Raw genomic sequence first — 15,436 nt, forward strand, 5'->3', positions numbered from 1 at the left:
AATAAGTAATACAAATTAATTATTATAAATATTATTAATAATTCTCCAATAAATATTTCATTTAGTGAAAGTTAAATTATAAACTTTTAATTATTCATTATTGTTAAACTAAAAGAATTCTAAAATATTTCAGGAATTAACTAAAAATTGTAATTATAAAAAGTTAATTACGTAATAGTAATAATAATAATAATTTAATATTACTGATTTCAAAATCAATACACATATAATAAGAATATATTATTAGTAAATAATAGTAATAATAATATACTTATTATCATTACTAATTTCATAATTATTAATATATTATTAACCTATATTACTCAATAAAGACATGGAATAAAAATATTCAAATTACCATTAAATGAATGGACTAAAAATCTACGAGTATTCTAATTGACTTGAATTTGACACATCAATATGCCCAAAATTATAATTTCAACCTACATTTTCTATTTCTATCTCCCAATTCCCACAATTCAAACATACCATTAGGTTATGTACAAGTTTCCATATCTTAATTTAAAATGTCCCTAAATAATATTATCTATTAATATGTCCCTAAATATTAAGCAGTATTGGTGATATTGTTGTAAACATCCATTTAAGTTTACTATTCTATAAATAGATTAATGATTTCAAAGTTAATGATACTTTTTTGGGGGTGGGTTGCTCAACAGGACATTGATTTTTTATTGCTAAATAGTAAATTTCAAATTAAATGATATTGTAGTTGCCCCTTACTTAGCTTGGGGTCATTATCTAGATAAAACATGGTAAGTCTCTTAAATCAAATAAAGAGCCTATCATAAATGTCTATTATAAATAATTAAAAAAAATGAAATAGTTCAAATTAAATCAAATAATTAATAACAATAACAATCATCAAGTACTTATTTAAGTAAATAATAAAAAACGAAATAACAATCATCAGTTATCATTAATGTTTATTCAAGGCATGCCCCATAATAATTACAAAATACAGTAATAAACCTTAAATAAGAATCAATATTTATTAATAGTCCCTAAAATTGTTAAGCCAAATCATTAATGTTTATTCTTAAATGAAAAATATGAATTAACAAATCTATTATATAATAATTATATTTGGTTGGAAAAAATATTTTAAATAATTATAAATTTAGTTAATATTATTGCTAAATAACAAAAATTTTAAATTAAATAACAAAAAAAATTAAGGCAAAGATGACTCGATCGGGAAGGGTGCTGAGGAGGATTGGGTTCTCACATTTTCATGTTGTCGAGTCTGAAGGAAAGAGTGGTGGCCTAATCTTGGCTTGGAGGGATGGGTTCGATTTAGAGGTGTTATTTTCTAACAGTAATTTAATTGTTGCCATGGTCAAAGGAGGGTCTAATGATCGGGAATGGCTTTCAACTGGGGTATAAGGAAACCCAAAGAAAAAGCACCGCGAGAGGTTATGGAAACTTTTAGAGGAAATTGCTGAACATCATAATGGACCATGGCTATGCTGTGGTGACTTTAATGCCACAGTACACGATGGTGAAGAAGGAAGGAGGTAGAAGTAGCAGCTCTTCAAGTAGAAGTGAATTTCAAAGGGTTATCGATAATTGTAGTTTGATAGATATGGGGTTTTCTGGGAATAGGTATACTTGGACCAATAAAAGAGTAGGATTGGCTAATGTAAGGGAGAGATTAGATAGAATGTTAGCAAACGGGGAATGGAGAATGATGTTTCCCCGTGCACAGTACTACATCTCACTGCTACTTGTTCAGACTATCGTCCTCTTTTGTTGAACTTAGTTGGTGACAAGGGGGTGTGCAGGAAGAGATTTAAGTTTGAGATGATGTGGACTAGACATGAACAATTTGAAGGAGTTGTACGGAGTATTTGGCAAAGGAATACAAATGAGTCTAATGTTTCGTAGGGTGGCCACTTATGTTATAAAATCAAATGAATGAGATTAGAGATACTTTTGACATCTTTACTTCTACCAACCCGGTCATATCATCTGCAATCAAGGAGTTGTTACACCCACACATTACACCAGAAGAAAACGAGGAGCTATGTAGAGTCCCCATGTACGAGGAGGTTTGAGATGTGCTCTTCCAACTGGGTCCTCTTAAAGCTCCTGGCCCTGATGGTATGTCAGCTATTTTTTTCATAAAATTTGGCACATTATTGGTTTTGATATAGTTGCCTTAGTCCAATCTCTTTTAATGGTGAAAATTTATATCCGGAAATTAACCTTACTAATATAGTTCTAATTCCAAAGGTGAAATTTCAGGATTCAGTGCATCACTTTCAGCCTATTAGTCTGTGTAATGTAATTTATAATTTTTTTTCTAAACTACTTGCAAACAGGCTAAGAGTGGTGTTACATAAAATTATTTCTCCTTGGCAAGCTGCATTTGTTCCAGGACAACAAATAACTGATAATGTCATCATTGGCCACGAGGTTGTTCATTATATGAAAAAGAAGAGAGGTAAACATGGAGTTTTTGCACTTAAAGTGGACATGGCTAAGGCTTATGATAAAATAGAATGGAGATTTTTGTATGAAGTTATGGAGGGTTTGGGGTTTTCATCTAATTGGATCCAATTAATTCGAATGTGTATCTCCACTACAAGATTGGCTATCCTTGTTAATAGGGTGGAGTCCAATAGTTTTGAACCAACAAGAGGTCTCCGTCAAGGTGATTCGTTATCCCCGTATCTCTTTAATTCGGGATGAATGTGCTCTCCTTGATGATAGACAAAGCTATTGCAAGGGGAACGTTGCATGGAGTAAGAATTGGTAGAGGATGCCTGGTGGTATCTCACCTTTTATTTGCAGATTGTTATGGGCCCGCCGTAGGATCTTGTTACGGGGCGGTCCACGGGAAAAACTCCTAGCCTTCCCTTGCCCTTCTCTTTGCGTGCTGACCCTATGGTGGCGAACTAGGGGGTGATTTGTCCAAGAGATCACCCTAACTCTCCTAAGCTCTTTTCTTGATAGAAAATTCAATGCATTTTTTTTAATTCATGGCTCCTTAAATAGGAGATTACAGAAGGAAATTCCTAATTAAACTCAAACTCCTAATGGTAACACAACTCTTACTTAAGATAAGATAAGATAAAGATAAGGGTAAGGACTGGTGTAGCTAGCGGCGAGTTGGCGAGCAGGGCTAATGTGGCAAGATAAGTGCGGATAAGGACTGATGAGCTATCGTGTGGGTCCCGCCCTACCGTTGCTGTCGGCGACGCGCGTGCCTCACAGTGATGCTGCTGTGTGGTGTGTGCTGCTGTCGTGCGGTGCGTGCTCCGCGCTGCCGGGCGGTGCGTGCTGCGCGCTGTCAGGCGATGTGTGCTGCGCACTGCCAGGCGGTGCGTGCTGCTGTGCGACGCTGCCGGGTGGTGCGTACTGCTGTGCGGCTTGTTGTGCGTGTCGCTACCTGTGACTACACCGCAGTGTGCTGCCTGGCGGTGTATCCATAACACAGATGATCTTGTATTATTTGGATGGGCTTCTCTATTAGAGATGAATGAGGTGGTTAACATTTTGGATGAGTTTGGGAGATGTTCTGGACAGGAGGTTAATTATGGAAAATCTGGTATTTTATTTAGTAAGAATTTACCGAAACGAGAAGGGAGGTTAATTGCTCGAAGTTTAGGTGTGGTGAGACTAGGTCGACGGGCAAGATACTTGGGGATGCCTCTTTGTATTGGACATCGAAGGACTAAAAGCTACCAAGAAGTTGTGGATACGGTAAAGACAAGACTGACTGGCTGGAGGGCAAATTGTTTATCACAGATGGGGAGAACAGTGTTGATTAAAAGTGTGCTGTCAGCTTTGCCTACATATACTATGTCAGTTCATCCTTGCCAACCCAAACCTGTTCTAACATTGAAACCACTATGAAATCTTTCTTTTGGAATGGGCATTCAGGTCCAGGTACTGATCTGCTATGGCAGAAAGCTTGTAGGCCAAAGAGATGTGGGGGATTGGGAATTCGGAAGATGAAATTATTCAATAATGCATTATTGGCCAAAGTTGGTTGGGGACTTATGAAAGAGAAGGAGTCCTTCTGGAGTAAACTGTTAATAAAGAAATGTGTTAAAGGCGCTGATTTCCTAACAGTCTCTGTGGGGAGTAGCAACTCACCTTTTTGGAAAGGTCTCTGTAGGACCCGTAATCTATTACAAAGAGGTTGTTGTAAAAGGGTGGGGAATGGGCTTACTATCAAAATATGGGGTGACCCTTGGTTGCCTGACTTAGAAGGTTTTATATTGCAGAGGCCAACAGAAGAGATTCATGATGGGGTTTCTTATGTTGCTGATCTTTTTACACAAAGCGGGCTATGGAACATGCAACTTATTTCTTCTATATTCCCTTTCGACGTTCAGCAAGCTATTACAAGAATTGGATTACCAAAGTATACTTCACAAGAAGATGAGTGGATCTGGACTTATGAGAGGGATGGAAAGTTAACTGTTAAATCAGTTTATAACTTGTTGATTGGGAGTTGCATACATGAACAAGTTAATATTACAATGGTGGAGGAAATTCTGGAAATTAAATTTTTATCCTCGAATTCAATTACTTATGTGGAGACTGGTGCAAGGGTTAATTTTTACCAAAGACAGATGGTGGGGACAACATGTTGACAAGAGGTGTGCTTTTTGTGCACAAGAAGAAGAAACACTTGAGCATTTATTTTGGTGGTGCAGTTTCTCAAAGGCTATCTGGTTTGGTAGTATCGGTTGGAGGCCGGATGGGGTAAGGGAGAACATAATTGCTGAATGATTAACAAATAGTGTTCAGCGAGCGAGTCTAATAGCAGATACAGATGTTTTATTGTTGCAGTCGCAGGCTCTAGTAATATGGATGATTTGGCTAGCTAGGAATGATGTTATGTTCAATGGTGTTACGATTGTACCAGAACGAGTAATTGATAAAATAAGAAAATTTAGGATGGAGTTAGTGGGGCTACAAGCACATGTAGGGGATGGGTTACAAGTTCAGTATGAGGAAGACAGACAAATTAGCCAACATTCGGATGTGAGGATATTTTTTGATGGTTCATATAAAGATGGAAGGGGAGCAGCGGCTTGTGTAGCAGTTGATGGCGATGGATGTTTCATAATGGCCAAATCATGTTTAGTGCTTGGAGGGGATGCAGAGATGGTGGAGATGGAAGGAATGTTATTAGCTGTGAAGGTGGCTAATCGGATTCGACGAGGAAATATGCTTATTCAGGGCGATTGTCTATCCGTCATCAATCTTATGAAGTCAAAAGATCCAATTGCTCCATGGCAATGGAAACATCTTCATTTGGATGCCCGGCAAATAGTATCAGGTTTAGATTATGTTTCTTTTTTCTCTATAATATTAGGTACGCAAAAAAGCGCATTTGCATGAAAGCAATTCAAAATAGACAACAGGCATAACAACCCACCCGCTCTCAAAGCTAGCAAGTCCAACATCTTGCATGAACATATTCTATCATTTTTCTTTTCTGTGTGTACGCCGAATGAAATATATAAATATATAATAATCAGATTTGGACTGAAAGCACCACTGTACCAGTATGCTTGTTGGAAACACAAGGGCTGAACTTGTGGAGTTCAGGGCCATTTCACTGGATTAATCTCTTCAAGAATGGTCAGCAGCAGCAGTGAGAGCGGGAGTTGACCCCTTGTCTGTGGGGTCATGAACATTTTGCTAAGGAGTAAAGTTAAGATTCCTCCCCCGACGAAATGGTCAGCAGCAGCAGTGAACCTTCAAGGCAGGAGTTGACCCCTTGTCTGTGGGGCATGAACACTGCGTGATCGTGACTTCCATCATCCAAAAGTGTTCGCATTAACTCAACTCTTGAACTCTCATCTTGGAAGAAATACTGTTTTTTTTTTTTTTTGGTAAAAATGAAGAAATACATGTAACATGAGAAGAAACGCGTATACAAGGATAAGAACACAAGGGTGCTTTTACCAGGGTTGAGAATGACTGATGACAAGAGTTGGAAGGTGGTCAACAAAATCAACCTCCTTCATACCCTAGTTCTTAGAAAAGTGATAAGAGAATAAAATTTATTGACAGAGAAATATGCACGTACTATGTGGTATGTGAAGTTTGCAAGGAGTTGCAAAAAGGTTTGAACCACAAACCTGAACCTGAAACAATCGTTAGGTCCAGATCCACATAGCATGGAAATATCCATATTCAAGATGACCCAAGTATTATAAGCAATATAACGGATACAGGAAATGTTAATGGTAAAGACAAAGTGAAGAGACATGACCTGGCCATGATTCTTTGAAACAGAATCGGATGATCAACAATGACAATATCCTGCATAGAGAAGCAACACATGACTATTCTAGGAAAAAGTAGAAAAGTTTTCATTTGATTTTATCATCTCAAAATTACAAAGTAAATTCATATAAACATTTATAATTTCAATTTTTTCCAAAAATCAACAAGAAAAGTTACCAAAACCTATGTTACAGAATTTCAATGGGGGGAAAACCCACTTAATTGCAGAAGATCATATTCAGAAGGATTCAACATTTTATTTCTTAAATAGAAAACACAAGCCAATGCATCAATTGCCCAAAGCAGCTAAAACCTGAAGAAGGGTTTTGAAGATATCAAAAGAGCATCAGTCATTTCAGATTATAATTCAACAACCTTTGCAAGCAAGTCCATAGATGCAGAAGTTCAAATTCATACAAAAAAAGAATGGATTAGATTCATTTAGGAACAATATGAGAAACAGTACATATGCTGAAATCCTAGGTTAATGGGCACCTGGTCTCACTTATGCTCAAGAGAAGAGCAGTTTGAAGTGCATAAGGCTGCCTGAATGTTACAAAGGCTTACTGTAATTGAGCTTGATTTCTGTCAATTGGAAGCTTGTGACCATCAAAAAGACAGCAAAAGAATATTTCAAGCAAACAAATAGAAGAGAAAACAATATGGATCACCTTTACAAGTCGATTTTATTAATAGTTCCATAGTCGAAGAAAGTATGAGATCTTCAATTCTCACAATAGGGGGAAAGGTCAAGTGCCAGTAATGGTTAGATATAATATACCCAAAGGCAACAGCTCTACACCTTGTTTCCACTAAACCCTACTTTTTTTCTGTATAGCAGAAGCAAGCAAAAAGGGCTGAATTTATAGTTTATGAATAAAAGGAGCTTTTGAAATTGTTCTTTATCTAGCCAAAGTTCTCCTTTCTTGAAAATGTAAGATTAATAACTTCTAGTAAATTCTGATCCAGAGACTTGAAATCCCCCTTTGCTCATTGACTGCAATAAATGGGGGAAAAGTTGACAACTTGACATCTAATACCTTATTGATATTCTAGATAATGAGATGCATATGCACATACATGTTCATTGAACAGGACCCATCCAATAGAAAGCAACTACATGTCTCCTAGCCCAATCAAAAAAGGAAATCCTCACACATAGTAAATAGATTATTGGATGATAATATGAGGCTAAGAGCCTCAGAAACTCCCATATCAGATGGTTAGTATCCCATCTGGCTGGCCTTGGATTTTTATGAGATCCTGCAGGTAAGAACCATCAGTTAGATGATCTATATATCCTCATATGGACTAGGCAAAATAAAAATATCAACTGAAGAAGGGTTTAAAAGTACACCTAATGACATGTACAGGAATAGCAACTCAAGAATATAGTATATCGAACTTTTCCTCATAATTTACCTGTTATATACATTCTAGATTAAGGAAATACATGTACAAAAGACCCAAGAATTCCTATAGCATTAGGTCTCATGGTTTAACTCTGCATCCTCTCAAAATCAAGAAGAGTACCCATATAAAAAAGAAATAACTAGAAAAAAATGAAGGATTTTAACATGCTATTAGCAACTTTTTGTGAGTTGCCTCTTACCTTGTCTAAAACTTGACTGAAGATTCTGCTTTCCTCCACTGAAGAAGAGAGAATTGTTTTCAAGAAGTGTCAGAAGTTGCCTAATGCTCTCAAAACCTGTTATCTCCAGTTATTACAAAAAAAAAAAAAGAAAGAAAAAAAAATAAAGAAAGAAAGAAAGAGGAGGGGGGAAGTAGTCCTCAGAAAAGATGCTGGGAGTTAACTGTGCAATAGGGAGCTGAAATACCAAAAATTTACAAGTTTTTGTCAAAGAATCAAGTGAATCTGAAAGTCTAAACCTCTCCAAGATGTTTATCTATATCCATAAAGTGTGTTGGTAAGTTTTTAGAATCTTTTCTATCCAGTTTCGAGGATTATTTTACAGATATAGCCATGCTCTGATGATATCATCCTTGGAACAAATTAAAAAAATGAAGTAGTGCAACTGAAAGAATCCCAAAGAGAAGAGAGTTTTAAAACTATGGTTCAATTGCCTTGATAAGTTACAACTTGAGACTACAGTATACCCATTATGAAAGACAATCGAAAGAAATATAATTTCTATACAATCAAGATACAAGAATACAAGAAAAAGAAACTCCATGTCCTTCTGAACGGACATCATGATGTATTGCTACCCCTACCCACGGTTATGTGATAGCATAGAACTTCTCTCCATTTCAGCATCCTCATCCATTGAGATCCTACTCCAACCAGGTCTTCTCAAGGAGAAAAGCTTGGTCCGATCAAATCCTGATCCTCTAAATCCATTCATCCTTGAAGATACCATGGGCATTACAAGAACTGAAGACGCATTGATCGAGTCCTCTCCTAGACCTAATGATAGTGTACAAGCAGTCTGCATAATAAATGGATATATAAATGTTAGTATTTAAGCATCATTATCATTTCTTTTGGAGAGGGAGAATTGATTCCAGTTTGAAGTACCTTTGCCTTGCTCAGTATAGATGTAGCCTTTACCAGTAGCAGTTGCCCAAATGATCTTAGGTCCCTTATTTCTGTCTCTTCAGATGGCAGATTAAGAAGCCTGTAGTAATAAAATATTTTCAAAAGTTTAGGGAATATCACATAGATGTTTGAATTGTTTTCTCTCTGCAATGCAACTATGTTGTCTGCACTTCCTTTTTCAAAGACAAAATAAGTTATCTTAAATCTTCATATCCACTAAAAAATGAATTGTTTATTTTTCTTGTAAGAATCCTAGAAAGAAAAATGATTTTTCTTTTGATTGGGAAGGAAAAGATGAAATAGAAAGAAGGATCTCAATTCATTGTGTTCGAAACTCTGGTTGTCAGACTTCCCCCACAGTTTCTTCCATAAAATCTTACAAACAAAAGACACACTACAATCTGCAAGAATTCTCCAAGCAGGAAATTCCCAGGGTTAAGATCAATTATCTGTGCAGGAATTGTATTTTACCTGTCCATATCATCTGCAATTACTGGAGATGTTGAAGAAAGCAAAGAAGAACCCCTCACTTCAACACCTGGGAAAGAAAAAGAAACAAGGGAAAAGGGAAAAGGAAAGAAAAAAAATATTAACAAGATTAAAATGAATCCTGGATTTGTCTCTGACCTCACAGGTAAAAGAAATGCAAGCATTACTAGAAATACCTTTTGTTTCATCAGGTGCCAATAATGAAATGCCTATAAAGACAGACATCATTCCCAGTACAAACATTGTTGTCCTGAGTGCATCAAAGACCTGTAAAGAATCACTAATTTATTTACCATGCTGCATTAAGGCAACCATAAATGGTAAATGATAGATATCCACATTAAATTATGTTAACCTGATATTCCTGAAAGTATACAAATCCTGTACAAATGGAGAAAAAGGTCCAAGCAATCTGAAACATTGGGACAATAAGAATTGCATCGAACAGTGACAGGCCTTCGTTCAATCGTGCCATCTGGGAAAGTATAAAAACGTTTGATGTATAAAAAATAGGCAACTCCAAAAAAGCATGGCAAAAGCAAAAATACTTGACATCATATCCAAATTAATGAGTCATGCAAGTAAATTGTTACCCAAAATCCAGCTGTGCTAAGAAACAAAAGAAGCATTGAGTATGTGAACCAGCTATGCAACTTATAACTGCTGGACATGGTCAATCTTAACAGATTAGACCTGCAAAAAATATATATAACATGAGATTTAGAAACAAAAAACCCTAATACATTACAAGGATGTAAGTCAAAAAGGAAGTAGCATCTGAAAAGGCCAATTTACAGGGATTTTGCAAACAACACTGAGCATGATCCTACAGCACCAGAAACAACAGCATAGGAGAAGGGCAGCAACATGTGCCAACAAGGATTAAGATCATGTCCAGATACAGCAAGAACAAACTCTCCTCTCCTGCATATTCCACTTTTTAGTTGTTAATAAAAGCATATAACTACAACTTGATGACTTGTTTAATATCAGGGAAAAGAGAAAATCAGAACATGGAAAACAATTGGCCCTACAATAATTGAGACATGCATAGCTGATCCATGAATACTGATAAAACGTAAAGAAACAACCCTCACCTGTAAATGGAGTGATGCACAGCTACAACCAAGACCAAAATAAGGCAGTAAAGAAGGAATATGATGTTTCTGTACTTCTCCACCAACTGGTCTGGTGTGTAAACTGCAAAAGAGAGAATACATGGAATTCTTTGTCTGTGGAGAAAATTAACAATGCCCCAGCTACACAGTTTATATACATGCAGGGGAATGGGCCTTTCTAGGAGGTTACCTAACACCAAAAAACTATGCAATCAGAAGATGGTAACAAAAAACCCTATGGCCTTCTTCTGGAAAACCCCTAAGGAGGTATCGAATTGTATATAGTTTTTTTTGTGGTTTGTGTGTGTGTGTATATAAGGTGGCATTTGGGAAACATTAAATAAATAATCTTGCAGGTAAGATAGGTTCCAGTTGGCATCGCTACTCAGATAATTAGAATAATATCTACAACTCCATGGTGAGAATAAGTACCAGGAGACTGGTGATTGCCGAAAGCCACAAGAAAGATATTTCCAATAACAATAAAGGTGGTGGCAACCAGTACCCTGCAAAATGGGCAACCTTTTATGATTTTCAAATTGAAAATTCAGCAACAACCACAATTCTGAAAACAACAAATTCTCACTTCTGATATGAACATACTTGACGGTCACCATCTTGTTCAAGACAAAGTATGAAAATGCAATGTTTGATACAAACTGAATAGATCCCAGGGCTGCAAGAAGGGACTGTACCAGGAAAAAAGATGTAAACAAAAAGTAAAGGAAACGCTATATTCATCAAAACATGTTTGAATCTAAGCAAGCACAGATTGATTATCTGTGAAAGAAGAAATGGAATCAGTTGATATGTAACACTAAATAAAAATAAATGTAAGTTTACTTAAATACTATTTATCCTTCAACCAAAGGATACTGACCTGGGCAGCATATCCAAAAGAAATGAAGTTAAGGCAGTTCCCTACAGCAAAAAATAGAATACCTGCATATAAAGATTCTTGTGTTTAACATCAGTTGCAATAGCTTTCAAATGGTTCATTTAAAATGTTCTATGCATAATACTGGACAACTTAATCTTAAAGAACCAAGCATGATCAGCCTGAACCGTACCAACTCTCCAAGTCTGGAAGTATATGATCGGCTTCAAGACAATATTTCCATTGGTTCCATCATTTTCTAGCATAGAAAGTCGTTCTCTCTGCAAGAAATTCAGTCAGAATCATTAAAACCTGCAATATGGTGTGCATCAGAGAAAAAAAAAGTTAAGAAATAGTTTTATGCTCATCAGCAAGATTTCAAACTTAACCAAGTATTGAAGAATGTCATATGTATGTAAGTAAATAACTAAAACATGTGCATATTAGTAGACATATAAATTAAAATAACTTTCACTTGACTATTCGTAGGCAGTAAGAGAGGATTCTGATGGTTCTATGCAACATGTTTCCAACAAAATCAAGTACCTGATCATGACCCAACTTTAGAAGATTTGTCCCAAAGTTTATGGCAATGCTACCAATAACGTTGATAAATGCTCCAATAACCCAGCCCCCCATGGGTTACTGATGTCAACAAGCACCTACGTGTAATTGAAAACTGATCTCAGTCTTGATGCATCTACTGATAGTCACGTAATTTTGATCTAGTAGCGCAAGTCTGAAGGCAACAAGTTGAAATTGATCCATCATACAGTCCAAGGATCCCCTTCAAGCGAAGATTTGCATATGAATAGAAGTTGTTCTGATACCTGAACATTTTGAGGAGACTAAATGAAGGTGTATTCCCTTGGTAGGATAAGACATCAACTATCTTATGGCATATTGATTTGAATTCTGTCTGTCTTAACCATGCGTTAAAAGAGATGATGAACAATCCAATTACTCCTCGGCCTTTCAATAATAATAAAAACGAAATGAAAGAAATATTATGGCAATTATTCTAACCAATGTACCAAACTTTTCCCCAATAAAATAGATCTACAGCTAAAAAACAAGTAATAGAAATATGTCGATTGGACATACTGATCAAAAAATATACATGTCGTTTGGACATAAAGAACCGCAGAAAAGTTGGCAGTAGAAGTTACAATCTTGCCTAGCATTTTCATGAATAAAGCATCATTTTTTTTCTAATTTGCTTGAAAGTACAAAGGCGCTAGTGCCGGATCTACCTTGGAATACTCAGTTCATCAGATCAAACGCTAACAAAGATTTTAAGGATAAAAAAAAACGCAAACAAAGATTTTAGGATAATCCAATTCAGAAATGGACACTAAGGAGACGGTAATTACTATTGAACTAAAACAAGAAAGAGGGGAAAAGAAATGAAAAAAAAAAAAAACAGAAAAGAAAAGAAGTATCAACCTTTACTCTATCGCATCATCGGCTGATTCAACGCAAATAACTATTCCAGCTAATAAACGACATTCACGTGAGGCTTCAAACGGCATTGCTTCCCCGATCAAATAGGCTCCAATAAAAATCGACAGACTTAGAGGTAACGCAGAAAAATCAATTCAATGGTTTGCAGAATAATATAGATCTCGAAGACCTTGATTGCTTAGGAAGAGGAGAGAATAAAAGGGAAAAGACAGATCGACTTTCAAATCAAAATAATGGAAAGTAGACAAGCTTACCGTGAAAATAGAGTTCTTTCAATCAAAGAAATATTCTAGAGAGCTGATGATTCAAGAATCAGTGAAACCATCCAAGCGATTGAAGGGAAATGAAAAAGGAAATTAAGAAGCGGGGAAAAAGAAATAAATCAAATATGTCTGGTACGTTTGCACTTGCACAGACGGCGAAAAGAATTAAGGTAGGGATTTGACGGGCCAATCACATAAACAAACGGGCGTGAAAACTATGTTTACCGACCGCTTTTCCCGCCGTACTCAACCGTCAAGCCGTATTTTCTTTGTATAATGTATTTTATAAATAAATGTTCTTAATTAATTTGGGGAAATTTCCGCGTACTTATGGCCTACTTTGCCCCAAATTTTAAAATAGAACAATTTAATATCCAAATTTTTTTAATAGAGAGACAAAGAACTGTTCATTTTTTATTAATGTTTGAATGGTTGATAAGAGAATTAAATGACATTTAAAAAATATTTATATTTTTTTAAATGTCACTTAACAATTCAGATACTGAATTAATGCTTTTTAAAAAGGGACTAAAGTGCTATTATACTCAATATAAAGGTATTAATTAAGAATTTTCCCTTAATTTAATTTTCGTTTTCTAATTAAGTAATAAATAAATATTAGATGAAAGCAATAATAAATAAATATTATAATTTAGAATACATCCCACACAATTAAAGCTCCGTTTGGACAAACTTTTGTTTCATGCTCTTTTTACTTGGATGACTAAACGTGTCATTCATGGTTATGGAGAGTCAAAAACTGCGACTGTGAGGAAAAAACAGCAGGGATGTTTGGAGCTTCTTTGAGGATGACACGTTAATACGTTATGAATCTTGTGATGCGTTAGGGTAGAAGAAAATTTCGAAAGAATGTTCTTTTACGGGTAAGGGATTTAATGGTATCATGCGCGGAAGCTCAAAACAACCGCCCGTGCATGTTTTGACTGAAAGACATCATACCAAAAATGTTTTGACCAATACAACTTCCCATAAATTTTGGTAAAAACCCACTTAATTGATTCTACTTTATATGATGCTTATTGATTGGTTGCAATTTTTTCAGGCATTATGTATAAACATTTATAGATTCATAACAATTGTTTCTTTTGAAAATGTTTTGTTCTGTCGGATGTCAATAATTAGTTTTTTGGGTTAAATACTTGAACTATCATTTTGGTTTACTAAATGGACACAAATCTACCCTATTATTTAAGAAATTACTTTATATTGAACATAAAAAGTATATGATAGGTTTGTGTCCATTTGCTAAATATAGTTTTCCGTATGATTTTTAAAATCATGTAAATGTTGGGAAATGGGGTTATTGAAACTTTGGAGGAGAAGTTTTGAGGCATGTCTGAAGATACTGTTTTTATAACGTTATTTGCCTTCACTCAGTTTTATTGAGTTTGCTATTGGGTTACAGACAAATCCGTTCCCATTATACAACAGAGCTTTGAGCGATAATCTACAATCAACAAAATTGAAGAATCACCGAATTAACCTTTTTGTGAGACTATAGCAGACCAGATTGAGAGAGAGAGTGAGTGATTTTCGAAAATGTTGCGTGTTAAAAGCCTAATTTATGTTTAAAAGGATCAACAATCATATCGCACTAAAACCAAAGCTGCAATTCGCGAGCCACACGGGTGCGCGCAAAAGTGTGCCTCTAAAGCGCCTCATTACACCACACACACGTGTGCACGCACATTGCGCAATATCAAGTCTCCATACTCTCCTTTTCAATTTCTAAAGTGTGTAAATCATATCCTATTAAAAAACCCAAAACAAAACTTATAAATATCTAATGTGGGACAAGTTCAAAACTAGTTTTAGTAATAGAAAAACTATTTTCTAAAACAAATGTGTAGGTGCAATTTCTTATGTAATTGACCAATTAAACCCATTAAATTTAATATCTAATGAAATTAAAATCCAATAGTAAATATGTTGTGTATTTGGTACTGTAGTTTTTATAAGTTTTGTTTTGCAAGTGTTTTCCATTTGCAATTATTTCATTTCACCTATTCTTTTAACAAAAAAACACTATAATATATTTATAATGACAATTGTATTTATAAAATAAGTTAGCTTTTTCAAATTTCAATATGCCGCATTACTTAGTGATTCAAAATCATAAAGACGATTCGATCCAAGAATAATTAATTTAATAATTCTAAGAACACCTCTTTGCCCGAATCCCGAAACTAATCATTGCAATAATGTTTTTTTCAAAAATGGATCACCAAATGTGATTTTCTTACCAATTCCTTTTAGTTTAACTGATGATGCCACATCAACAAAAACAGAACACTTGTGAAAATCTCGGATACTACTCTATCTTGTTGGGTGATTCCAATTGACACAAATGTGCCCTTTTAAACATTTT

At 35.4% G+C, this 15,436-nt stretch overlaps 1 protein-coding gene across 16 annotated transcripts; it reads right to left on the reverse strand.

Moving 5' to 3' along the window:
• Window positions 1–8,338: 8,338 nt before the first annotated feature.
• Window positions 8,339–13,233, reverse strand: LOC104591909 (magnesium transporter, putative (DUF803)). 16 transcript variants are annotated; one of them, XM_088902645.1, is made up of 16 exons: window positions 13,039–13,233; window positions 12,767–12,892; window positions 12,151–12,292; window positions 11,867–11,982; window positions 11,514–11,601; window positions 11,324–11,385; window positions 11,047–11,132; window positions 10,876–10,949; window positions 10,423–10,633; window positions 10,121–10,249; window positions 9,919–10,018; window positions 9,681–9,800; window positions 9,502–9,592; window positions 9,308–9,374; window positions 8,816–8,915; window positions 8,339–8,726 (listed from the first exon to the last, which is right to left on the reverse strand). In XM_088902645.1, the coding sequence occupies exons 4-16, from the start codon at window positions 11,957–11,959 to the stop codon at window positions 8,508–8,510; spliced, it is 1,440 nt and encodes a 479-aa protein (XP_088758771.1). In that variant the 5' UTR covers window positions 11,960–11,982; window positions 12,151–12,292; window positions 12,767–12,892; window positions 13,039–13,233; the 3' UTR covers window positions 8,339–8,507. The 16 variants fall into 16 exon arrangements, with proteins under 16 accessions (XP_088758771.1, XP_088758772.1, XP_088758768.1 ...); XM_088902646.1 differs by having other exon boundaries at window positions 11,867–12,059; window positions 12,767–12,872; window positions 13,039–13,232; XM_088902642.1 differs by having other exon boundaries at window positions 11,867–12,059; window positions 13,039–13,232.
• Window positions 13,234–15,436: the final 2,203 nt, after the last annotated feature.

Source organism: Nelumbo nucifera, chromosome 4, assembly GCF_055504915.1.
Source record: "Nelumbo nucifera cultivar China Antique chromosome 4, China Antique-T2T, whole genome shotgun sequence".
NCBI lineage: Eukaryota > Viridiplantae > Streptophyta > Magnoliopsida > Proteales > Nelumbonaceae > Nelumbo > Nelumbo nucifera.